The sequence below is a fragment of the Eurytemora carolleeae genome, unplaced genomic scaffold (assembly GCF_000591075.1).
Source record: "Eurytemora carolleeae unplaced genomic scaffold, Eaff_2.0 scaffold24, whole genome shotgun sequence".
Taxonomy (NCBI): Eukaryota; Metazoa; Arthropoda; class Copepoda; order Calanoida; family Temoridae; genus Eurytemora; species Eurytemora carolleeae.
Window position 1 is genome coordinate 172,192 of NW_019396080.1, and position 26,665 is coordinate 198,856.

At 32.6% G+C, this 26,665-nt stretch overlaps 1 protein-coding gene across 2 annotated transcripts; it reads left to right on the plus strand.

The window, feature by feature from the left end:
- Window positions 1–311: 311 nt before the first annotated feature.
- On the plus strand, window positions 312–26,665 carry LOC111716477 (uncharacterized). 2 transcript variants are annotated; one of them, XM_023491947.1, is made up of 26 exons: window positions 312–467; window positions 1,736–1,812; window positions 3,739–3,799; window positions 4,071–4,174; window positions 4,578–4,674; window positions 5,215–5,306; window positions 5,514–5,571; window positions 7,232–7,320; window positions 7,725–7,761; window positions 9,717–9,821; window positions 10,427–10,483; window positions 11,247–11,283; window positions 12,319–12,354; window positions 13,816–13,913; window positions 14,221–14,313; window positions 15,176–15,263; window positions 16,314–16,448; window positions 19,651–19,747; window positions 20,106–20,175; window positions 21,364–21,438; window positions 23,079–23,213; window positions 23,928–23,981; window positions 24,837–24,913; window positions 25,959–26,005; window positions 26,354–26,408; window positions 26,578–26,665. In XM_023491947.1, exons 1-26 carry the CDS (start codon window positions 327–329, stop codon window positions 26,633–26,635), a joined length of 2,073 nt encoding a protein of 690 aa, XP_023347715.1. In that variant the 5' UTR covers window positions 312–326; the 3' UTR covers window positions 26,636–26,665. The 2 variants fall into 2 exon arrangements, with proteins under 2 accessions (XP_023347715.1, XP_023347704.1); XM_023491936.1 differs by having other exon boundaries at window positions 15,176–15,278; window positions 26,578–26,664.

Sequence of the window (26,665 nt, forward strand, 5' to 3'; positions counted from 1 at the left end):
GTACGTGAAAGTTAAAAGTTTAAAGTTAATCTTATGATATTGTACAGAAAAAAAAATTTCAGCCTTTTTGATAATTACGCATACTGAGTTTGCTCCCTTTCATTTTTTATATATTTTTCATGTCATTCTTTCTCAAATGAATATTTAAATATACTAACTTTACATTAACAATGAGGATAATGTAAACAATTCTGGCAATAGCCTTCTTTGCTTCAGTAAAAAAATTCATTTTTATAGATGAAAAATGATCAATTTTCAATTCTAAGTTGATAACACGAATATCTCATTCCTTTTTGCACAGACAATGCCTGTTAATTATTATCATTATGTTGATGTCTAGGGATATTTTTCTACCTGAAGGAGGAGAACTTGAAGTATTGTTTTCTGTATATTTGATGGACTGGGATTTATCAAACAAGGAATCTTCTAAACCTGAACTAGGACCTTCAATTAATCCGAAATTACAGGTTAAAGGGATAGACCGGCCAGATATGGTAGTTGAGATGAGAGTGCAGTATAGTAGAGAATATTTTTGGGGATTCATTTGAGACATAATAGAACTTTTTACGGTGTAGAATTGTTCTGCAAGAGCGAAAATTCCATCTTAAAATCCATTTTGGCAACTGCTTCAACTTTTATGTCTATGCGGTAACTCCCTTTAAAATAATATTGTATTTTTTATGATTTATAAAAAGCATGCACTCTGAGAGTATAAAAAAAAAAGCTTGAGAGTAAGCGAGATAAATTAAGTAATCAAGTACTTTCTTTATTTTTTCTAATGCAGGGGACATTAGTTCCAAACCGGGTTTAAAACTAATTTCCCCTGTGATGGAATTATATAAATTCAATAGCTCTCAGTTTTACAAAAACTATTTTAATTGATTTTAAATTCTGGAAGATATCTACATGCAGGATCGATACAAGTTTGTTTATCTTATATTTCATGATTTCCCTTAGTTGGAAACTTGTTTATATATATCTTTACCAGTTCTTACAGTGATTACCAGAAAACAATGGAATAGGCATTAAAGCAATTATGCTGAAGTGTGCTGGATATTGTTTCAAAGCCAATAATTTTTCTAGAAACTTATTAAATTACTAATTTAGTGAAATGGATTTGTTTACAATGCAAAATTTCTTTTTCCTTTGCTCATTAAACTTTTTAAAGTTATAAATTAATACTAAAAGTTGTCTTTCGTTTTCAAAGTTTTCTGGTTCTCACTGTAGGAGATACTCTTAAAGGATCATTAAAATACACAAGGCCAAAATGAGCCTTCAGAATCTCATATTTTAAGTATTAATGATTGAAATTATGAGTTTGTAAAGGATGAAATTTCTCCTTAAATCTAAACTAGAAATCCTTGAAATGATGGAGAAAATACGTGAAAATATATTCTCCTGGAGAAATCTAGTAGTGCTCCAACTTGCATCGGATCAACTTGTCCTCCTGTATAGTAGTTTATTACCTGCAAATGTATAGCTAACAGATGTCTGATCGGAGGCCAAATTTAAAGAACAAGAACTTGAGCCGCAGCTTAAATGTGAGACACGGCTCCATTATGGTTGGTTCCACTTAAAATCGTATTTAAGATTTCAAGATTAATTTAATCCAGCACTTAATTATGACTGGTTTTTGGCTGACTTAAGACGCCGCTAAAATTCATTAAATTTCTAAAAGTTTATGTTTTCTATTTGAATTGATTATTGTTGATCTCTCATTAAAGTGTATTTGTAGGTTTTCTACGACGAGGATTTAGTGTTTGATATTAGTAAAGCTATCTCTGAACATCAGAACCACTATAAATTTAACAGGTAGAAATTGTTGCAAGATATTTACTTTATAAGGGAGCGTTCGCGAAAAAAAGTGCAGGTATAGGCTGATATCGAATTGGATTAGGTATCGATCGCATTATTCCATAATATGAAATATCAACTTTATACGAATGAAACTCCGTGAATTCATATGAACGCTGTTATTCTTCGCGAACACTCCCTGTAATACGATGTTATTTTATTTCACACTAGCATTTAAAATGATGTGAAATTCCTCAAACCGTCCTAGTCGCAGCGCTCGGCTTCCTAGCGTATCCTGGTTGAATAGCAGTTTCCAGTTTCCAATTTTCATTTCCATATTCTAGTTTCCAGTTTTCAAATTTCAGTTTCCAGTTTCCAATTTCCAGTTTCTAGTTTTCAGTTTCCAGTCTCCAGTTTCCAGTTTCCAGTTTCCAGTTTCCAGTTTCCAGTTTCCAGTTTCCAGTTTCCAGTTTCCAATTTCCAGTTTCTAGTTTTCAGTTTCCAGTTTCCAGTTTCCAGTTTCCAGTTTCCAGTTTCCAGTTTCCAGTTTCCAGTCTCCAGTTTCCAGTTTCCAGTTTCCAGTTTCCAGTTTCCAGTTTCCAGTTTCTATTGTTGAAACCAATAAACTTGCATCTGATTTATGAACACTAGACATCTGCAGGATCATATTGCAACTTTTAGTCTGAAGTATACCACTCTGTACAATCAAATCTACGATTGCAGAAATTGGCATTTATTAAAAGGAAAGTTTATGAAACTTAAAGTGGAAAAGCGATACATATTTGAATTGTATAAGTTCACTGGGATTTTTTTGTGGCCGTAAATAAGAATAGATAACGCGTTTAAAAGGTGCTGTTGTAAATCGGATATGCTATTCTATAGATGGAGGGTCCCATAATATTACTCCTACAGTCCCTTTAACAAGAATCACATGCTAACTTTTGTCTTTTATTAGAAAAATTTAAAGTGTTTACAGAAGCATCTTGATTTATTGATAAACCTTATTTAAACTTATTAGGATTAAAGGGACTGTAAGCGTAATTTTAAGTTACCCTTCATGCAATAATGACAATGCCGGATTTACAACGGTACCCTTGAAAGCTTTGTCTGATAAAGTATGAATTATATATATATCAAAGTTTTTATGTTTATTTTCATTTCCGAATTCTTTTGCGAATGTAACTTGCGCATTTCTTGTTTTTGAGAAGCAATTAAGAACCTCAGAAATAAACACGTTTCGAGTCGAAAAAACGACGATATCTTCCACATTTCTGACCAATATTTTAGGGATACCGTTGCAAATCGGACATTGCAATCTTTGCATGGAGGGTCACTTAAAATTACGCTTACAGTCCCTTTAAGGATTCAGGATTAAGTTGCTTACTCCCTTTTGTTTATAAACAACAGTCGCTTACAAAAAAGTACATTAAATAACCGTAATAAGCGTTTTTTTCTTATTAAAAACAGTATTTTACAATTTCATTACTATTTTGCTATACATTGTTTTTGCTTAACACAATTTTTTCAGGGAAACTGGGGAACTGGGGAAAATTTTATGTGAGTTTGCCGTTTTTTAATTGTCAATTATTTTTAAAAAATCATGAAAAAGTCTTTTATATTTACTTTCAAAAGGGTCACCTGTTTTTGTTTTGCCCGACACGGTCAAAATTTAGTTTCAATTTCTGGATCAGATTCACTTAGAACAAGCAGGTTACTCTTTAAACATTTATCTCTTCGATATTCTGATGATTTCATTGTTTTTCATTGTTTCTCATACAGAATTGTGCATGTCATTTTAAAATAGAAACTACATTTGAAACTAATCAATTTTCAAAGAGAAGAGCATGGATATCATATGCATGCTTGTCTGCAAGAGAAAGCTTTATAAGTGGAATTCGCTTAAAACTACGCCAACAGTCCCTTTAATAAACTTTCTTATTTTAGATGGAATCAGTTTAAGATGTTAAGTGAGTATAGAGAGGGTATAAACATAACAATAACACTGGTAGGAATAGAGATGGGCATCCTTTTTTTAAACGTTTCTATCAAATACGAATTTTTTTAAGAAATAACTAAAACTTTTAAAACTGAACTAACGATTTTTTCGAACAATTTTTTTTAAATAACAAACTAAGTGAAGGAAATAGATGGAAATGAACGATAATTTTGAGAACGAAAATCAATTTTTTTTGAATGAATGAAAAAAAAACTAACGAAATGGATCGTTAACGAACGATGAAAACAAAATAATAAAAGTCGAAAGAGCCCATCTCTAGGTAGGAAGCAGAGGACTCCTTCTTGATAGTTTAACCAATACTAGCTCTTCCCTTCCTGTTCTTATAGACAACTTTAATATAACAACAAGACGACCTGCTCAAAGGTATAGTATATCCAATAATAGTTTATCCCTTCCTGTTCTTATAGACAACTTTAATATAACAACAAGACGACCTGCTCAAAGGTATAGTATATCCAATAATAGTTTATCCCTTCCTGTTCTTATAGACAACATTGATATAACAATAAGACGACCTGCTAATAAATTTTTCATAGCAGAAACAAAGAAAAGAATAAAAAATACCACTACTTTCATAAGCTTTTAATCCTTATATCTTTGCAAGCTGATGTTTCATATACCTTTTCTTTTTCAAAATATAAATCCTTTCAGATCAAAGTGTCAAAGTTTGAAAATCCAAAGGTAGCTTACAAAGAAATAGGGGTTTGAAAATTATATTAAATGGCTTGTGTTTAGTTACTTTTTAATGTCTTTTTACTTTTTCTAGTGATAAAAGTTTTGAGAATAAATCTGGTCGTCTTGAACCTGAAGCAGAGGTGAAGGAGGCGGGGAAATGGAAACCTCTTCAAACAGAAGCAGAAGAGGTAAAAGATAGATATTAAGGGAAGGAAGGGGGAAGGAAGGGGAAAGAAAGGGAGAAGGAAGGTAGAAGAAAGGGGAAACAAAAGGGGAAAGAAAGGTTAAGGATGGGGGAAGGAAGGGGGAAGGAAGGGGGAAGGAAGGGGAAAGAAAGGGAGAAGGAAGGTAGAAGAAAGGGGAAACAAAAGGGGAAAGAAAGGGGAAAGAAAGGGGAAAAAAGGGGGGAAGAAAGGGGAAAGAAAGGGGAAAGAAAGGGGAAAGAAAGGGGAAAGAAAGGGGAAAGAAAGGGGAAAGAACAGGGAAAGCAAGGGGAAATCAAAAGGAAAGCAAGGGGAAAGCAAGGGGAAAGCAAGGGGAAGGCAAGGGGAAAGCAGGAGGAAATCAAAGGGAAAGCAAGGGAGAAGCAAGGGGAATGCAAGGGGAAAACAAGGGGAAAGCAAGGGGGAAAAGAGATAAGAAAGGGGAAAAAAGGATTGAGGAAGGATTATAATGTGGTCACTAGTTAAACTCACTAGTGACATAAAAGTATATATATTTGAATTTAGGAGGCAGAGAATGAAGAAAAAGAACTTGGAAGACCTGCTTTCTGTTCCCTTCTTCCTGAATCTACACCATGTGGCAGGTTTCCTAAGAAAAGGTAAAATAAGTGCTGCGGACTCCCAGTCCCTTTTAATTTTGTTTGGCAACCTAGCGAGATTATCTATCTTTCTTAACCTAACCTGAAGGAATTTTGAAGGAATGTGGAAAAAATTTTGATGAAATTTTGAAGGAATTTTGAAGGAATTTTGAAGGAATTTTGAAGGCCAGGATTTTAGCTTTAAATAAACTTTTTTTTAATGTTCAGATATTATTTTGACGCTGCTCTGGAAAAATGTCAGGAGTTTATGTATGAAGGATGTAAGGTATAGATGATAAACAATTTCAGTGAGAACCAGAAAACTCTGAAACAGGAAGACGACAACAATACTAGCGTGTATTTCATGTCGTTACAAATAGGTCTGTTTACACTGCACAACTGCTGTGTCCCATGATAATTAGACGATTTAAAGTCAAAACTTGAGTCTGAAAGTCGTCTTCTTATTTCAGAGTTTTCTGGTTATTACTATATAAATGCAGTTCCAAGGGGTCTCGGAAAGATGGAAAAGTGTTTACTAAATCAGAAATCATGTACAAAGTGTTTCGTTTTCCATTGCGAAACAATTTGCTGCTTTTTTCAAAAATTTAAACAACCTGTAGTTTTGCAGTATTTGTGTAAAAGTAAAAAGATTTGTTAATTTATTTAATTTTCAACAACTCTGTAAATTTTTACACTGCAAAGAAATCAACCACAATATTTTTATCACAATTTTCATTATTATAATCAACCGACAAGGTTTGTTTTGTATCTTTAGTTTTCATGTGTTTAGGGACTCCCTGTATTCCAAAACATACATTTTATGTTTTATAGATAACATAGATACATCTATAGATAACATAGATACATCTATAGATAACATAGATACATCTATAGATAACATAGATACATCTATAGATAACTTTACTGTACGATTTAAGGGAAAAGACTATTTAAGATCATAGTACTATAGACTATAGTACTATAAACTATAGTACTATAAACTATAGTACTATAAACTATAGTACTATAAAGTACTATAGTACTAAAGTACTATAATAGTACTATAGTACTATAATAGTACTATAGTACTATAGTTTATAGTACTATAGTTTATAGTACTATAGTTTATAGTACTATAGTCTATAGTACTATAGTTTATAGTACTATAGTACTATAAACTATAGTACTATAGACTATAGAATTCAAAGACTGAATTCTATATCCCAGGGTAAATTAAATTCAAATGAAAACCAGTTTGATGATCTTGAAACCCTTTATATTGTCAAGGAAATGAAAACCAGTTTGATGATCTTGAAACCCTTTATATTATCAGTGAAATGAAAACCAGTTTGATGATCTTGAAGCCCTCTGTATTATCAGGGAAATGAAAACCAGTTTGCTGATCTTGAAACCCTTTGTATTGTCAAGGAAATGAAAACCAGTTTAATGATCTTGAAACCCTTTGTATTGTCAAGGAAATGAAAACCAGTTTAATGATCTTGAAACCCTCTATATTGTCAAGGAAATGAAAACCAGTTTAATGATCTTGAAACCCTCTGTATTATCAGGGAAATGAAAACCAGTTTAATGATCTTGAAACCCTTTATATTGTCAAGGAAATGAAAACCAGTTTAATGATCTTGAAACTTTTTGTATTGTCAGGGAATTGAAAACTAGTTTTATGATCTTGAAACCCTCTATATATTGTCAAGGAAATGAAAACCAGTTCAATGATCTTGAAACCCTCTATATTGCCAAGGAAATGAAAACCAGTTTGATGATCTTGAAACCCTCTATATTATCAGGGAAATGAAAACCAGTCTGCTGATCTTGAAACCCTCTATATTATCAGGGAAATGAAAACCAGTTTGCTGATCTTTAAACCCTATTTATTATCAGGGAAATGAAAACCAGTTTGCTGATCTTGAAACCCTATTTATTATCAGGGAAATGAAAACCGGTTTGATGACCTGGAAACTTGCAAGCTAATCTGCGCTACACGGGAACACATAGAACCCCTTCAAATCTCTCTAAGGTATAAAATATTTGTTTTTGATTATTTAAAAATATTCTTAAAAAAACATTTAAACACATTTATTAAAAAACAAAGGAATTGAGTTTTTGCCGCAAACTTTGATTTTTTAATCAATTTATGTCTTTGCAACATAATGTAGTTTACCTTAGATATTTCAAATTTTTATTTGTGTTATGTTCAAATAATCTAAGTTTAAAAAATCAAATGCTTACACCATCGGGTTCCGTAGAAATAAGGATAAGAACACTTGAGTTTGTGGCGAAGATCAATGATTGTTAAATTAACTAAACTATTAGATAAGATGAAAATAGTGCTTCCAACGCAAGTGGATTTTACATGCGCGCAATTGCAAGCTCTGTACACTCCGTGCAATTCAGCATATGTTTCTTATGTTTTTACTTCAGAAAAACTGAATTTACCAGCTTTGAAAGTGGATTCCAGGTAGTAAAATAGAATTTTAGAATTTTTTTAGACATCTGCATGTACTGCTCATTGTAACATACATGGTGTCTAAACTAAGTGAACAAAAAAAATCAGCTTTGATGTATTTCCGACAAGGAGAACCAGAAAACTGTAAAATATAAAGACGATTTTTTGACTCAAATTATGATTTTAAATAGCCTAATACCATATTAAACACATGTAATTGTGCTGGCAGTGTACTTAGACCCATTTACGTATACGAATTTGTTTATTCTATACAAATTGTATATGCCGACAAAAAAGTATTTAAGAAAAAAGGCTAAAAAATTATTTTTAACGGGTTAAATTGTGATCTAAAGTCAAAGCTTTCAAATATATTGACAGAACAGTTAAATCCACGTGAATTGAAATAGAAGAAGGGCGCGAAGCGCTCTAAAAGCCTAGTAGCATATATTTCGGACAAAGTACACTTCAGGATTTGCAAATATATGTGTTATCAAATACTTAATAAAAATAATTAGTTGGGTGTTTATTGTTTACAAAGTTAGTTTCCATTCAGGAATCAATGATCAAATTTAAAATTCGGTGATGGTGATGGACCAAACCTCTGTAGAGTAAAAAAGTAGATGTTAGTTCCACAATGATCAAATTTCTAAATACTGATCGAGTATGAATTGTTCTTGTTCACCTATAAAGTAAAGAGATAATTTCAATGTTCTTCTGTTTAATTGAACCCGAGATGGAATTTAATGAATTTAAGCCGCGGATTAAATCTGCCAAAAGCCGCTTTAAATTAAGCGCCGGCTTAAATCTTGAAACATTTGATACAATTTTAAATGGAACCAACCATATTTAAGCCGCGGCTTGAATTTAAACCGCCGCTCAAATTCTTTAAATTCGGCCACCGATCAGTTAAGATCAAGTGGGACTGTCGATGATATACATATTGAACAGTTTCCTAATGTTAAGCCTTTTTTTAACATCATGGCGTGGGGGCAGAGTGAACAGGTTTTTAAAAAAAGCAAATTTATCAGTTTTTTTCTGGATATAATTAACTTGAGTGGCCAGACTAAGATATTTAATATAAGTCAAAAAACCTTATGAATTAAAAAAGATAGATTTTAACTTTTTTGATCAGACAAATATCGTAATTATAAACATTTTTTTTCACTTTCCTCTCTCCGTCGTTTTCCTTATTGTACTTTGAGTTAAGAGCAAGCTTGAAGATTCGCTTTGATCTTGGAAATAACATATTCATTAATCAACACTTTTACATTGACTATTATAACAAAAATCACAAGATTTCCTAGTTCTGGAATTTCCAGTGGTCAACATTTTTTGTGTGTTATATATTATCGGAGATATATATTGACCATTTTGTAGAAATCTGAACTAAATCTGACCAGCAGTTTTGAAATTGCGATTTGAAATGCCAGGACCAGGCTTTTTTGTGATTATGAATTTGGGTTTTTTGATTCTAAATCACTGATTCTGGTGTTTCTTTCAATCCATCAATCTATTAATCTATTAATCTATTAATCTATTAATCTATCAATCTATCAATCTATTAATATATCAATCTATCAATCTATCAATATATCTATCAATATATCTATCAATATATCTACCTATCTGTCTATCTATCAATCTTTCGATCTATCAATATCGATCAATCTATCAATCTATTTATCCATCTTTCTTCGCTCATATATACATATTTGAATATTTGTGTTTATATATGTTATATATAGCTGGCCAAACAGCTATCCCAAATTTGTTGAATTTTTTTCAGACAATCCGTGGATACCCTAGGGGGATCAAAGGCTAAAAAAATTTTAAAAAAATAATTGTCAAAAATCGAAATTTTTTTCTTTCTAAATTAAATTTTTTTCAATATTTTATTTAGTTTTTTTTATTTCACGGGCAATGCCGGGCACTTCAGCTATTCTATCTATCTAAATATCTATCTCCAGGGTTGGAACACCAGGAACTGGGAGAAGGTGAGCTATGAAGAGAAGAAGAATGGATTTATTGTTCCAACACCACCGATCCTTCATCCGGACAGATCTACCAATGAGGTTTGTCAGCTGTGTTGAGTTCACACTGTACACTAGCGCACACTCCAGTTTTACGGAAATTTAAGCATTATTTAAGGGATAAGTTCTCCGGCCCCAATAATAAAACAAAAGTTTAAAGGGTATGGTTCTAAATCGTGCATTCTACTCCTTGAATGAAGGATCCCTTAAAATTATGCGTACAGTCCCTTTATTGTCCCTTTAATTATTAAAGCACATGCTGACAATAGTAAATTCTTATTTAATTCTTTAATGTCCCAACATAAAGTGCATGAAAAGAGTCGCAGTTAAGAATGTCGTTTAAATTTCAAATCATTTGTAAATTAAGATTTATTTGACACTTTTTATGCGTTTTTTTTATCTAATATATATGCACGTGTTTTTAACAAATATGAAGTTTGAGTTTAAAGTTTTTATTTAATCAGTTCCTCTATAACGTTTTTATTCAATCAGTTCCTTTATAACGTTTTTATTTAATCAGTTCCTTTATAACGTTTTGTTTCTATTTTCAGCAATAATTCTTTTAAACCCCCCTCTCTTAGATGAGAAAAGGATGAATATCGAATATTTTAAGACAATAAAGAAATATTTCTTTTTAAACATTTTAGATTGGTATTTCTCCGGTTCACCGTACCTTTGATTTTAGACTTCCAGAAATGACGCAAGTAAGAAAAATATATAAAATAGATCTATATAATAAAAAAGCCATTGGTATATATAGCTGGCAAAACGGCTTGACCGAATGGGTGGACATTTTTTGTGGATACTCATGAGGATCCGCGGGGTGAAATAGGCTTTAACAAAATTGGATTTTTTTATTTGGATTTTTGATTTCAAATCTCACTACCCTCAATACCAAAGTTTAGAAATATAAGATGACATTTTTTATTTGAATTTTTGATTCCACAATTTGAAAATAAAAGTTTAAATTTTATATTCTCATTTTGGATTTTTAAATTTCACTACCGCCAATACCACAGTTTGAAAATAAAAGTTGAAATTTTTTATTTGGATTTTTGATATTCAAATCTCACTACCCTCAATACCACAGTTTAAAAATATAAGTTGAAATTTTTTATTTGGATTTTCGATTTTCAAATCTCACTACCCTCAATACCACAGTTTGAAAATAAAAGTTGATATTTATATTCTCATTTTGGATTTTCAAATCTCACTTTTTTATTTTTTTCATGAATCTCACTACCTTAGAACTTGACACTAGGGCATTTTATACCTACAGGGGGCAACGCCGGACCCTCAAGCTAGTATTAGTTGGCCGTATTTTGATAAAAAATGACGAAAAAGTTTAACTCTTTGATGTGATTTGTAAGCGTATTTTTTTTGTTAATATATTCTTTTCTGCATATTTTGCTTGTTAAGATGCTTTTTAATTTACGTAACTTAGAAATTAAATTTAATTGACATCAGGAGTTTTTGGCAGAGGAGAATGCAATGCTTCTAATTGGTAATTTTTTTTACATCTTAAACATGTTATTTTCAGCCCTAGGCATTTTCTAAAAACAATTTCCAGATAATTTTGATTTGACAAGAAATAAAATAATTTGTTAATTCTGTAAACCCAGTCAATTCTAGACAATATATAGATATAAGCCTTTTGTTTGCAAGGGACAATCTATTTACATCATTTCAAGTGACCCTGATTAATATATAAATATATATATATTTAGGAAAATATAGGGAATGTCCGATTCAAAACGGTACCCTTAAAAGCTTTGTCTGATCAAGGTAATAAGGCAAGGAAAGTTAATTGCTGTTTCGTATTCTCTGCGTACATATTGAAACCAGTTCTCACCGGGCGGTGTTTGAAAACAAGAATTATAGATGCAGCAGTGTTACTCTAGTATCCAAGGAGGATAAAAGCATTTAATTTAGAAAATTTTGATAATTCACATTATAGTTTCCTATGACCAAAATATTTCATTGATTTTTTATGTGAAAGATGGATCCTATGTCAGGCTGTGACATCCGTCTTGTGTTTACATTACCGCCCAGAGATAGAACACTGCAGTACTAAAAATGCTTCCACCTCTGAAATAACTATCTTTACATTATAATTCTACTGGTGTCTGATCAAATTTTTATGAGATAATTCATGTTCAAATTTGAAAACTGAAAACTTTCAATGTGGTTTCCGTCCTAAAATGTGTATTTCTGCTAGCTGCAGGAAAACAAAGTAGGAATTATAAGAATAAAACACTTTTCAAGTTAGAAAAACTACATTTCCGCATTATTGATTAAATAATGGTTTCAAGGGTACCATGGTGAATCGGACGTGCTTCTCTTTTTTTTTTTTTAAATGAAAGGCCACTTAAAATTACAAGGACGATCCCTTTAAGTAAATTATTTTAACGACAAAAAGTTTTTAAAAATGATAATAATTCAATTTTCATTTAATTCAATTGTTTTAAAATTTTTTTTAAAACATGTTAAATACTTTTTGTATTCAATAATTTGAATTTTTCAACGTTTCTGGTTTCAGCTTTTCAACTGCTGGTAAAGGGAGTTTCTAGCTCAGGTAAGCATTGAAAGGGATAATAGTTCTAGTTACTCTTAAATATAGTACATGTTAGCACAGTAGTTACTAGTAGTTTAGCAGACACCCTGGGAAGTTATGTGCGCATGCCGCAATAAATTATAAGACAAAGAGAGAGAACCTGTTCTATCCGCGGTGCTCAGCCCCCTAGCTTGTCCTAGCCGCAGCCTACCCCTAAAATATATTCTAATCTCACTCTTCTTGTAATTCAACGCGGCAAGTGCACGTAACTTCCTTGGGCAGCTACCCAGTAGTTTTATAGAACATCGTAAGGAAAATATAAAGTTCCCCCCCTCCCCTTGTTAACAAAAACAAAATTATACAGTGAAATATGCAAGTGTACTTTGATCCCCTTCTTTACACTATATAATTCATATAGCAGAGTAGATAAATCAAATAAGAAAAAGATGAATAATTTAAAAATTATAGCATTATTGCTAAATGAATGTAAAAATAAAAAGAAATGTAAAAAAATGAGAGGAGGAAATATTTATGCACATAGATCCCTATAGATCCAGACTGGAATAAAAAGTTGATGTGTTGAAACGCCATAGTCTTTGATCTCCGACAGCCACTGTTCAGAACTATGTTTCTATCTTTAATTTTTGAGAAATAATTGGGAAAATTATCATAATTTTTGCGTTAAAGTTAACAACTTTTGGATCACTGGGAATGATTTAAAGTTTAAAGGACGGAAAAAAATATAAAAATATAAATCATTGAAAGATTCTTAATCAATTTCTCAGTTTCAATATGTTTGACAAACATTACTCTTATTTTTGTCATAAGTAACGTGTCATAATGATTACATTGGGCACGATTTTTTTTATTTTACGAAGTAAAAATCTTTTTTGTTATCGGTCCCCATAGGTTTTTCGTAGCGATTTTTTGAATTTTACGAAGTAAACATTTTTTGTTATCGGTCCCCATAGGTTTCCGTAGCGAGGCTCTCAATATGTAGCCTGCGGCGTCTCTGAGGGCTATTCTATGTAATATATCTGTATTTATAGCAAATTTATCTATTTAAGCAAGCAAATGTGACAATTATGGCAAGTATTTTTGTCACTTATGGCAAACGTGTTTTGGCAATTTGTAATTGAGGCAAAATAAATTAAGAGCAAGTGTACATAGCTAATTATGGCAAATATAATCATGGCAATAATATTATGGCAAATGAAATTGAGCCAAATGTAGGGTTTCAAGCGAACGTAAACTTTTGCAAAAAAAGGCCAAATTTCGCGAAAACGAATGTTGCGAAAGGAGGCAAAATAAGCGAAAATTTTCTTTTTTTACGAAATTTCGCGTTAATCTGTTTCGCAAAAAAATGCGAATTTTTCGCCTTTATGACGAAAAAAAAATGTATGCAAAAACTTTGCATTTTTCGAGAAATTATTTCTTCATTTCGCTGGATTCCCTAGTCGTAATAAACTGAATGTTTGTCAGGTCTTCTCTCCTTCTTCCTTCGGTTAGACCCTGGCCTGGAGATTTATGTTGGAAACGTTAAAGTTTTTGATTTTGTCACACAGGGGGTTGCAGACGAGGTAAAAATATTTTGTTTATTTTTATTAGATTACACATTTTAAATTGCGTATCTTGAAAGAACAGTATATAAAAAGAAGCGGAATACTTTTTACCTTGGAAATTTTAAAGGCGGGAAGGAATTGAGTCTCAATCACGAACTCAAGTTTTCTAATCCTTGTATCTTAACAACCTGATGATGTAATCCTTTAATAATTCAAACTTAGACTTTTTAATCTATATGAATACCAGATTTTGTATTTCAGCACTGGCATGAATACCATATCTTATATTTCAGCACTGGCATGAATACCATATCTTATATTTCAGCACTGGCATGAATACCAGATCTTGATGAATAAAACTGAGGTTTATGAACACAGAGTTAAAAGTGGAGACCAGAATCTACTTATTACAATCAGGGTAAATATCAATATATTTGTATCCAATAAACGATATTACTATCAGGGTAAATATCAATATATTTGTATCCAATAAACGATATTACTATTAGGGTAAATATCAATATATTTGTATCTAATAAACGATATTACTATCAGGGTAAATATCAATATATTGGTATCCAATAAACGATATTACTATCAAGGTAAATATCAATATATTTGTATCCAATAAACGATATTACTATTAGGGTAAGTATCAATATATTTGTATCCAATAAACGATATTACTATCAGGGTAAATATCAATATATTTGTATCCAATAAACGATATTACTATCAGGATCCAATAAACGATATTACTATCAGGGTAAATATCAATATATTTGTATCCAATAAACGATATTACTATCAGGGTAAATATCAATATATTTGTATCACTATCCAATAAACGATAAAAATTCGATAATATTTACTGTTATTTTATTTTAATTCGTTTCATAGTATGCAAATTAATAATTAATCTGATAATTAATAATGAATCTGATATTTAATGGATAATATCAATTAAATTATTTTAGACCACTGTTTGTTTAAATTCCAGGGATTGTTACGAGAAATGGCTAGTTTTATTGGGTTTACAGCAAAATAGAAAATCCGCTTCGCGAAAAAAAATGCGAACATTTTCCCTTATTTTCGCGAAAATTCGAACTTATCTGTTTCGCTTCCTGTATCAAAATGCATTTTCGCGAAAAAAATGCAATAAATGTTGCGAAATACGAAAAAAATTTTAGCGAAATTTCGCACTTTTTCGCCAAAGTTTTCCTCTGCTGGAAACCCTAAATTTGTTAAATAGAAACATCTGTTAATTTTTTTATTTTTAGGGCTGGTTGGGGTCAAATGGAGAGGGACTTCTTGTTGTGGACAATATTAATATAACTCAAATACCAGACCCTAACTCTTCTAATTCAAGTACGATAACAAAAGGTAAAAAAATACATCAAAGGGACTGTGTGCGTAGTTTAAAATGACCCTCCATGCAAAGATGGCAATGCCCGATTTACAACGTAACCCTTAAAACCTTTATATGTCGATTATGTTGAAGATTATGAAACCGTCCTTTTCTGAGTCGAAAAGTTTGTATTTCTGTAAGATTCCCCATTGCTCCTCTTATAAACGATAAATGCGCACATGTCAATTTCGCAGAGAAACCTCAAATAAAAATAAAAAGTCTAAAGAAGCAAAAGTATTAATACCTAATTCATACTTGATCAGACAAAGCTTTGAAGGGTACAAAATTGTAAATCGAGCATTGGTACCTTTGCATGGAGGGTCACTTTAATTTACGCTTACAGTCCCTTTTAGCTGACCCATAAAACTGTGAAAGGGAAAACGATATTTCAGCAATATTTTGATATTTTTCATGTTGTTTTTTGTAAATAGTTTAACCAGTAGCTTCAAAGTCAACTTGTTTAATGAAGTTGGTCTGTGTACAGTTACACTGTACAGAATTGTTGTGTTTTTTTGTTCATCAGACTAATTTAAAGAATAACTTTAATATTAAATTCGTCTTTCTTCCTTCCGCAGCTTTGTTACAGGTCTCGCTGTATAATATGTTTATATTTGCCATGCTGCTGCATTTCTCATGTTTTATTTAGTAAATATTTGTATACATTAGCACTAATAATTTGGTGTTGATTTGTAATAGAATAGATCAAATAGATTGTCCAGTACAATAGATGACAACAGAAAAATCGACCAATTATGCACGACATGTGTCAAACATAAAAAGACGACATTTTGTCCAACCAGTTGATATGATTTCCAAGATTTAGCTTAGATAAATATTGTCTTTGAAGGAATACGTTAAAAAATAGATATCCCATCTATTGTACTTGACATCTATTTGGAATAGAATAAATACTGAAACTTTAACCCAGCTAAACAAATATTTTTTATTTAAAAATGTATACCTTTACGGTCTTGATAAAATGATAGATTAAGGTTAATATAAATGATTAGATGTAAACACAAAATCATTCTCAACCCCTCAATCATCACCACTAACAACAACAACACTTACAACAACAACAACAACAACAACAGAAACAACAACAAAACACACGATGAATGACTGTAGTGCTCAGAAAGAGGAAGGTACTTAACACACATTCACGTTTCATTAGTTTACAGATATTGCTAATTTAGCATGAAGCACTTTTTATGGAAACCAAATTTTTGTTCCGGCAGCAATTTTTTGTTACAGAAAATATAGAAATAAGGATTTAATTTGGTTTTTATTTATCTGCACTCGTCGTCGTATTTATACCAATACAATGAAGACGAATTTTTCTTTTATTTCTACCAAGCCTTTAAACAGCAATTAAACAGCTTCTCTGTGTAAACTTTTAAGCTTGATAGCTCTATCTATATATAAATTTGGCTTGTCTGTCTGTTTGGGTGCCTGTTTGTTTGTTTGTATCCAATAAACGTCAACACGGCTAAACCGATCGGGCCCGAAGGAAGCTGGAAGGTTTATGAATGATAAAAATAAAAAAATGTGTTTTAAAGGTTTTTAATTTTGTAAAAAAAATTTAATTCTTGAAAATCCGCGATTTTTTTTTTAAAAATCCGCAAAATTTTTTTCTTCTTTGTTTTAAAATGTAAACAAAAAGAACATATTCAAAATTTAAATAGAAGATGGGCGCGAGCGCCCTAAAAGCCTAGTTATTCAAATTTTGATAGCTCTAATAATTAAATTTTGAAGTTATTCAAAGGTGTACACCAACAGGTTCTAAAGATGTACAGATTAGAAAATTGGAGTTTGTGTCAAGTGTTCAATTATTTGTTAGTTTATCAAGATTGTATTTATTTGTTTTCTTCTTGATGTTTCCCAAAAGGAAAGGGTCCTTGACACACCCAGGAACCAATTAGCCGGCCCTTCAGTACAGGACATATTACAGTACAGTAGAGTACATAGTATTACGACTCGACATAGTGTGTCAACTGTCGAGGGAGAGAGAGAAATGTAACCCATCCTGTGCACTGAGGGAGGGAACCCCCGGACGCCATAAGCCTCCTCTATGCAGACAAAAGCATCCCAGATTTGCTAGGCAGACCGAGCCTCAGCTATGCAGCAATAAACATTCGCAAGACATCAAATGTGCCTGTGTAATACAGGAGGTTTTTTAAACTTGTGTTTTAAGTTTGATTAAAAGATTTGTTTACAAATTGTTCGACTTAGTGACATGAGAGGTTTCTCAAAGATGAGAAGTATTTATAATTATCATAAATAGTGCCTAATTATGACTAGTAAAGTGTTAAATATAACTTTAAACATTTTTTACATGAAAAGGAAAATATTTAGAGAAATCAATTTGAATTGAATTTCATTTCATCTTTTATAATGTTTGATTTTGTTGAAGTTGGCAACTCTCTAAAAAGCTCACTGTATGTAAATGGATGACATATATAGTTGTATTAGAATTTATTCACATATTCAGCTTCAGGAACGTTCTATATAAATCACAAGTTGATAATTGAACTAGAAACAATAAAAATAAAAAGATTAAGACAGTAAGTACTAAATAACCATTTGTTGTTAACGTTAATAGGCTCAATAGTTATTTGTTTAAATCGTATTCAATAATTTATCAACTCTTAGACCTAATAGTTCAGATTATACGGTTACTATAACATCGCGAGTTTTGCCAGAACTAAGAGCTTATAGCAACTCAAATGAATCTTTACTTAAATAGGAATACTATTTGTATAGGAAAAAAGTCTCTACACAAACATAATTTGTCTTGTACTATGGATACATTCTACTGTACTTGGGAAGAATTTTTACCCCTGGCTGACAGGTATATATATACCTGAAAACCTTGTCTAGTCTAAGCCAAGGGTGCAATATTAAGATCTCATTTACATATGCACAGTCCAAACAGATTTAAACTATGCCTTTTTCGTAGTTCAATTAAATTCTAACATTTTTCAAAAAAAGGTTTTGTTTAAATCAAAGATTACAACAAACAAACTAAGTTTACTCCAGAAATGTTTTCCAAATATCTTCCTTTCTGCGTAAGAAATGTTTAAAGTTCTAGTATTAATCTTATAAACCTGCATGTTGCAAGTCCATATATGTTTCTAAACATGATAATCAATAAATAACTCTAATCTTCAGTAAAATTCTTATGCAACTACGTCAAAAAAAAGTGTTAACATTTTTCAGTGCACATAAAAACCAAGATTTTAAGGCTCATTTACTGCAAAGCGGAGGAACAGTCTGCATAGCTGAGGCTTGGTCTACATAGTGGAGGCTCGGTCTGCATTGCAACTCTGGGAGGCTCGTGTCTGCATAGCAGAGGCTCATGGCGTCCCGGGGTTCCCTCCCTTGTGCACTATGGACAATTTTTAATTAGCCACGGAGGCCATCTGTGAGACATTCCATTCAAACAGTCTGCCTGGTCTGCCCCGGTCTGCCGGTTTATTAATTGTAAATTGGTGGTAAAGTTCAAACTAGGACCGCAAAGGTTGGCCCAGCTTTGATATTCAAATGTACACCGGTTGTTTGTGCGTTCTTTGCAAAGATAATATATATATAGATATGCAGGCAGGTAGAAACCTCCTTCCTAAATTGCTTGTAGCAGACAACTAATTTTTGAACCTCTGAGAAAATGTGCAAGGAGAGACATCTATAACAAATTGATTACTTTCTATATTCCTTTCTCCCCTTGCTGCTATCTGTAGGAAATACGCATTTGTGTTATATAAACATACAGTACGCGTATTGCATCCTGTATAGTTCAAGTGTTGCTATCTGGACTTGTTTGACCAATAAAATTAAATTCCAAGGTAACACAAAGATACAGTACGCGTTTTGTTTATGTTATGATCAGTTCATTTGTAATTTTTCTTAGACTCGATGTACTTTTATAGTCATAATTTTTATTTAAATTGCGTTAATTTACGTATGCCATTCAGTACAACTTGCACATTTAAACTTTGTCTTGTCAAATTCCTACCTCAGTTTTATTTGCATTGTTGAATTTGTTTCATTAAGTACAATATGCAGTATACATTGTTGATACTATAGTACGCATTTATAGTGTTATCACGCATAAACAAAGTGATAAATTAGCAACAATCCAGAGGATAAAATGCCATGCGTACGACAGAGATGGTGCTGTTTGCACATTTTCTCAAGACCTCTAAATTTATACCTGCCTGCATATCTATATATATATTATCTTTGGTTCTTTGCCATGGTGGATTTGTTACAAATTTATTTTCTGACATGTCGGTGGTGTTGTACTCCATGTCGTACATACATTCCTGATGAATAAATAGTGTTGTCTAGGAGACTGCAAGGGTATGTTTAGCAGATACTATTATAACAGCAGGGTGAGAACATGTATCCAGTTCTTCTGGTCAGGATGTGGGGGTAATTCTAATAGGTTAGTATTACAGGTATAAAAGAAATCATTTGAGATCTATAACACGTGTATGCGGTGTATTAATTGCTAAGAGCGTAGAATATATCTTTGAAATCCTCCTGGCGCTCGCCCCCAGACAGGTTGTGGTGTGGCAAACCTGTCCAGCAGGTTGTGGCGCAAGTCGCAACACGCCTGCCCGGCAGGTTGTGGCGCGGCATACAAAATTAATACTGCACTCTCAGCTCAAATACCATGTCTAGCCATACACTCCCTTTAACAGAAAAAGTCGCTTAAACGAGTATAAAACCATAATCCAAGTAACTTTTAAAGAAGAAATATCCAGATTTTTATCAACTTTTAAGACTAGTTTTTATTTCAGATTTTTGACTGAGGAGGAGTGTAAAAGCAGTTGTCTTTCATCCAGAATTGATTCTTCAACACCAAATCAGGTTTTTATATTGTGTAAAGGTCTACTGTGTGCGTGATGTATCGTGTAAAGGGACTGAAGGCGTAAGTTCAAGTGACTTAAAATTTATATTTTCTGTTGTGATCTCTCTATCAAAGTGATTTAAAACAGCAGTCGACATTATGACATAGAACGTAATTTACAAAATACTTGCCTTGCCGAGCTGAAAAAGACGATATCTATTGTTTAAATATTTAAAGGGTATCGTTGTTAATCGGGCATACCATTTTTTTTAAATGGATTAACTTTCGATTAGTTGTCTGAGTAGACATTCTCGTCCGATCACTGAAGTTAAGCAACATTGAGCTAAGTTAGTACTTAAAGGATGGGTGACCGCTTGGGAATACTTAGTGCTGATGGTGTATTTTTGGACTTACGCCCATCCCCTCTACTGCCCATCCGACCTACAAGCACGTGGTTTTAACAGCTGTGGTAGGTCCGATGCACTGTAGGTCGGATGGGCACTGTAGGTCCGACCTACGAAAAGTGCCCATCCGACCTACAAAAAATGCCCATCCGACCTACAAAAAATGCCCATCCGACCTACGAAAAATGCCCACCCGACCTACGAAATATGCCCATTCGACCTACGAAAAATGGCCATCCGACCTACAAAAAGTGCCCATCCGACCTACGAAAAATGCCCATCCGACCTACGAAAAATGCCCGTCCGACCTACGAAAAATGCCCATCCGACCTACAAAAAGTGCCCATCTGACCTGCAAAATTGAGTGGCCGTCCGACAGCTACAATTAATTATTTCTACCCTACTGCACTATAGGCATATGACAAAAGCTGCTGAATAGGTCAGATGTTGCCGTAGGTCGGATGGGCACTATAGCGGATGGGCAATAGGACGGATGGGCAGTAAACATTACCTTAGTGCTCACAATTAGTCTGGAAAGAAATAATTTGAGACCAAGCTCCTTTCAAGACCCCAAATGCCATTTCATCTGGAACTCCCAGATTTTCACTGGAAACCCTCCAGCTTTCATTGGAGAGTTTGGACCCCTAAATTATGTTGATCTATTATGAACGTCTATGGATATAAGATGAAAGATGAAAACCCGCCAGTTGTGGTCTCCCTCAAGAATGGGTCTCCGGTGGTACTCCAATAATGGTGAAAAATATTTCGATACCTACTTTTTGTAAAATATTATTTTAAATTTAGGAGTTTACTGTTAACAATGCCGAGGAAGTGTGTGCTCAACCACTTGAGCCAGGATCTAGCTCATGCTCACAAAAGGTATAATTTGAGCCTGGAACCAGCTCATGCTCATAAAAGGTATAATTTGAGCCAGGATCAAGCGTATGCTCACAAAAGCTATAATTTAAGCCTGGATCCAGCTCATGCTCATAAAAGGTATAATTTGAGCCAGGATCAAGCTTATGCTCACAAAAGGTATAATTTGAGCCAGAATCCAGCTCATGATCACAAAAGGTATAATTTGAGCCAGAATCCAGCGCATGCTCATAAAAGATATAATTTGAGCCAGAATCCAACTCATGCTCACAAAAGTTATAATTTGAGCCTGGAACCAGCTCATGCTCATAAAAGGTATAATTTGAGCCAGGATCAAGCTTATGCTCACAAAAGGTATAATGTGAACCAGAATCCAGCTCATGATCACAAAAGGTATAATTTGAGCCTGGAACCAGCTCATGCTCATAAAAGGTATAATTTGAGCCAGGATCAAGCTTATGCTCACAAAAAGTATAATGTAAGCCAGAATCCAGCTCATGCTCATAAAAGGTATAATTTGAGCCAGAATCCAGCTCATGCTCATAAAAGGTATAATTTGAGCCAGGATCAAGCTTATGCTCACAAAAAGTATAATGTGAGCCAGAATCCAGCTCATGCTCATAAAAGGTATAATTTGAGCCAGAATCCAGCTCATGCTCATAAAAGGTATATTTTGAGCCTGGAAAAGCTCATGCTTATAAAAGGTATAATTTAAACCAGCTAGGATCTATAGCTTATGCTCACAAAAGGTATAATTTGAGTCAGGATATAGCTCATGCTCATAAAAGAAACACATTATTCGTATTTTTTAATGCACATATTTAATATTGTATATATTCAACTTCTGTTATAATCCAAATCAATTTAGGGAAGACGTTTATTTTATGTGGAATTGCTAGTACGACTTTGCACCTTAGCAACCAACTCTAGTATTTGTTTTCACACCAACCAGTTAAAAAAAAATATTTGGTTGCAATTTAAAGACAATAATAGTCGCTATATGCAGATTTCACACAAAAATTAAATGAATTTTAGTTTAATATAAATTATCTAAGTGAGCATTTTTTATGCAATTTTTAGGATGAAAGATAAGATGAAATATTTCTAACGAAACTAATTATTCCCCCAAACTCTAATTTGTAACCTCATCTTATTGTAACTTGAGCTGAGAACTTTTATCCTAATGGAGATCAAGATCAATGCTTTTGTTTATCTGCAGATTAATTAATTCTTCATCTCAACCTAAAGATGTAATTGAAATGAAGAGATTAAGCATTATTCCACAAGAAAGTGCCCACTGTGGATATCGAGATCACGTGATCTGGATTATTATTATTCCACAAGACAGTACCCATTGCGAATATTGAGATCACGTGATCTGGATTATTATTATTATTCAACAAAAAAGTGCCCACTGTGGATATCCAGATCACGTGATCTGGATTATTATTATTATTCAAGAAAGTCCCCACTGTGGATATCGAGATCACGTGATCTGGATTATTATTTTTCCACAAGAAAGTGCCCACTGTGTATATCGAGATCACGTGATCTGGATTATTATTATTATTATTCAACAAAAAAGTTCTACGCTCTGTTGTATGTTTTTTAGACCTTTGATAACAATGATAACTGTATTTAAGTTGGAGAGATTCTACTTTGATGTAGAGGTTGGATCCTGTGTTTCCTTCCTATTCTCCGGATGTGAAGGAAATGAAAATAATTTCCTCGCCCTGTCTGACTGCTCACAGTTCTGTAGTAATGTTACTATCAAACAGGAAAAACATGTTTTTTTAAATTTTTTTATTGTTGTTGTTATTTTTGACATCCATAACTTTTTTTCAAATTTTTTAATCTTTGGATTTTTTAATTTTTTAATCTTTGAATTTTTAAATTTTTTAATCTTTTTCATTTTTAATTTTTTTCATCTTTAGTTTTTTATAAATCCTGAAGCAAAGAGAATTGGCTAAAGAAAGATGAACATTATGATGAGTTGTGTATTATTGGTAGTCGATGTTCGTAATAGTTGTCATAATGGTACAAAATGTTCCAATAAATATTGGAATTGAGACTTTGAGATCGTCCTGGTTAAGAATTAGCATTGTAATACCTATTGTAATACCTATGTTTTTAAAGTTAATGGGAAATGGCTGTTTAAATACTTCTGTAAGAGAAACAGTACCTTTGGAACCATTTTTCATTCCACCCGGCAAATGGAAATATTTTTTGTTTGGGGTTTATATTTTGAATATTATAGTTCAAAAAGTTTTAAAGTTTTCCCCACTATTTTTGACAGAATTTTAAAAAAAGATCGAAATATTGAAATTATTCTCTGTAAGATATGGTATTCTTCGCTGTAGTCAAGGTTATAATGCAAGGAAAGTTATTTCAGGGGTGTACGCATCTTTTGTACTGGAGTGTACTGTCTCAGGGCGGTAATGTAAACACAAGACGGATGTCCAGCCTGGTACATAACTTTTATTTCCCTTTAGATTGTGGAAGATGAAGAACATGACAAGATCAATATTGCTGACTGTGGTCTAGAGGTAAACAAAGGGACTGTACACATAATCTCAAAGAGTTCACATAGCATCCAAATTTTGAAAGTTCACACAAACTATTTCTCTAAAGCAAGTGCTTTATGGGTAAAATCTAGAAAATTAGAATCAAAATAGCTAATAACTCTTTGAATTAACAAGCCATCGGGTATAAACTAGCATGTTGAAAAGCCTTTGAAAAGTAGATTTATAAACATGTGTAATGTAACTTATAGAAAGTGAGATTAAAGGAAGTGTAATTATAGGAAGTGTAAATATAGGAAGTGTAACGTTATAGGAAATGTAACCTTAAATGAAATGCAATATAGGAAGTGTAATTATAGGAAGTGTTGTTATAGGACGTGTAATTATAGGGAGTGTAACTTTATATGAAATGAAACTTAAATGAAATGTAATATAGGAAGTGTTATTATAGGAAGTGTAGCTATATGAAATGTAACTGAGCCCATAAAAGTACACTGTACAGGTCTAGAGCTTCCAAATAAGTACAATTTAGTTGGTGTGTGGTAAAATCAAATGTAAAGGCGTTGCCACACTTAATAGTTGAACTGGTAGCAGCTCAGTCTGTTATACTGGTATATTTATTCAAACAAATGAAAAAGACTTTATGCAGTGTATTGTGTACTGTGTACTGTGTACTGTGTACTGTGTACTGTGTACTGTGTACTGTGCACTGTGCACTGTGTACTGTGTACTGTGTACTGTGTAATGTGTACAGTGTAATGTGTACTGTGTACTGTGTACTGTGTACTGTGTACTGTGAACTGTGTACTGTGTACTGTGTACTGTGTACCGTGTACTGTGTACTGTGTACTATGTACTGTATATGCCTCCATTGTTCAGTATGATCCTGGAACCTGTACAAATTATCAACCAAAATATTTTTATGAACCCAGCTCCAGATCTTGCCAAACCTTTAGGTAAACAAATCAGAAATAAGCTCTTTTTTACCATTTTCTTCTAGGATAATACATTTAATTTTTAGAACTACATTGAGAAATCGGTTTTAATTAAAACATTTAAGCTTCCTTCTCTGTAAAATAACTTGTCCCCTAATAGTTAAATAATATAAAGAATAGGCCCATCGTTTTTAAACAATTCTTTAAACATTTTTAATAATTTCATTCACCGTTGATTTTCATAATCTTCCATTCGTTACGAACCTTTTCATAGACAGATACCTTCATGAAATGTCTTATCTATGAAATTCTATGAAATCTACTGTCTATGAAATGTCCTATCTATTAAATGTCCCATTTATGAAATGTCCTATCTATAAAATGTCTTTTTGTGAAATGTCTTTCTATGAAATGTTCCAACTAGCCTACTTTCGCGAAAAATGCGGAAATTTTCGTTCGAATTTCACAAACTTTTTCGCAAAAATGAATTTAGTGAAAAAATGCGAAAACTATGCGAAAGTGTTGTAGCTGTAACAATTAATTGTACAAAAAATGGAATTCTCTGCCCTGGGAGCTCAGCATTAGAATCTATATAATAAAACAAGACATTCGTATATATGCGTATAGCCGGCCAAACGGGCCGATCGGGCTTAAATTTGTCTTGGACACTCATGGTTGGCCGAGGGTTGTTTTATGCTAAAAAAAATCATTTTTTTCCAAATATTTTTTCAAATTTTTTTTCGATTTTTTTTTCTACGGGCAACNCCGAAAATTATGCAAATACGGTATAGGGAAATTTCGCGAAAAAACGTAAAGTTTCGCATTTTTCTCGAGCGAACGAAATGTGAAATTTGGTAAAAAGGCGAAATTTTGCGCTAAAAGATTTATCTTTTTCGCTAGAAAGCTGAGTTCTAACACCTACTAAAAGTTTTTTGTCATAAATCCCAATATCAAAGTTTGGTAAATAGAAAGAAGTAGTTGAACTGCGTAGACGATGTTGTACCACTGCGCGTTCAAGTTTAGAAAATAGTGGTTTTAAGCTTTTTTTGTAGTTTTTCTTTCTCAGTTATGGAGGATGTGGCGGCAATCCAAACAGATTTAACACAGAATCAGGTTGTTAAAGTAAAAAATTCAAAAGTTTTAAACTTCTCAAAATTTATAATTTCAACCTGGAAATATGAAGTAAGTAAATAAGTATAATAATTTATTAAGGAAATATAACAAAAGTGTTTCAGGAGAAAATATTTAAAAAAAACCTCGAAAAGTAGAGTTTGTGGTGTTTCCACCCAATTCTACAAGAAAGGGGAATGAAAGGAAAGGAAATGAAAGAAAGGGAAAAGGAAATGAAAGGAAAAGAAAAGGAAAGGAAAAGGAAAGAAAAGAAAAGGAAAGGGAAAGGAAAATGAAAGAAAAAAGGAAAGGTAAGGAAAGGAAACGGAAAGTTTCATATTCATTGTTTAGAGTGTCTGAGCGTTTGCCTTCAAGTCTCAACTACAGCGGACAGTCCAGCCTTTAGGAAAAATTTCAGTATTTTTTATCGAAATATAGAGAAAAACACTTTTAAAGATAAAACTTTTTTTAAAGATAAAACTTTGGCTTGTAAAAAATATTACTTTTTAATTGTATTCAAAATATTGACAAAAAAGTGATTTTTCTCAAAAGAATGAAAAATTGATTTTGTATAGTCCGGAAATAATCCCAGAAAGGAGACCAACAGAACCCCTAGGTATCAGAATATTATAGTCCGTTGGAATTTTGAGTAAACAGCTTAGT

Bases quoted from the DNA above. Each gene is read 5' to 3' on its own strand.
- LOC111716477 (XM_023491936.1), top strand. From the start codon at position 327: ATGTTGATGTCTAGGGATATTTTTCTACCTGAAGGAGGAGAACTTGAA. The intron at 21,439-23,078 runs GTATAATTTGAG...ACTGTATTTAAG, and splicing joins CTAGCTCATGCTCACAAAAG to TTGGAGAGATTCTACTTTGA. The intron at 23,214-23,927 runs GAAAAACATGTT...ATTTCCCTTTAG, and splicing joins GTAATGTTACTATCAAACAG to ATTGTGGAAGATGAAGAACA.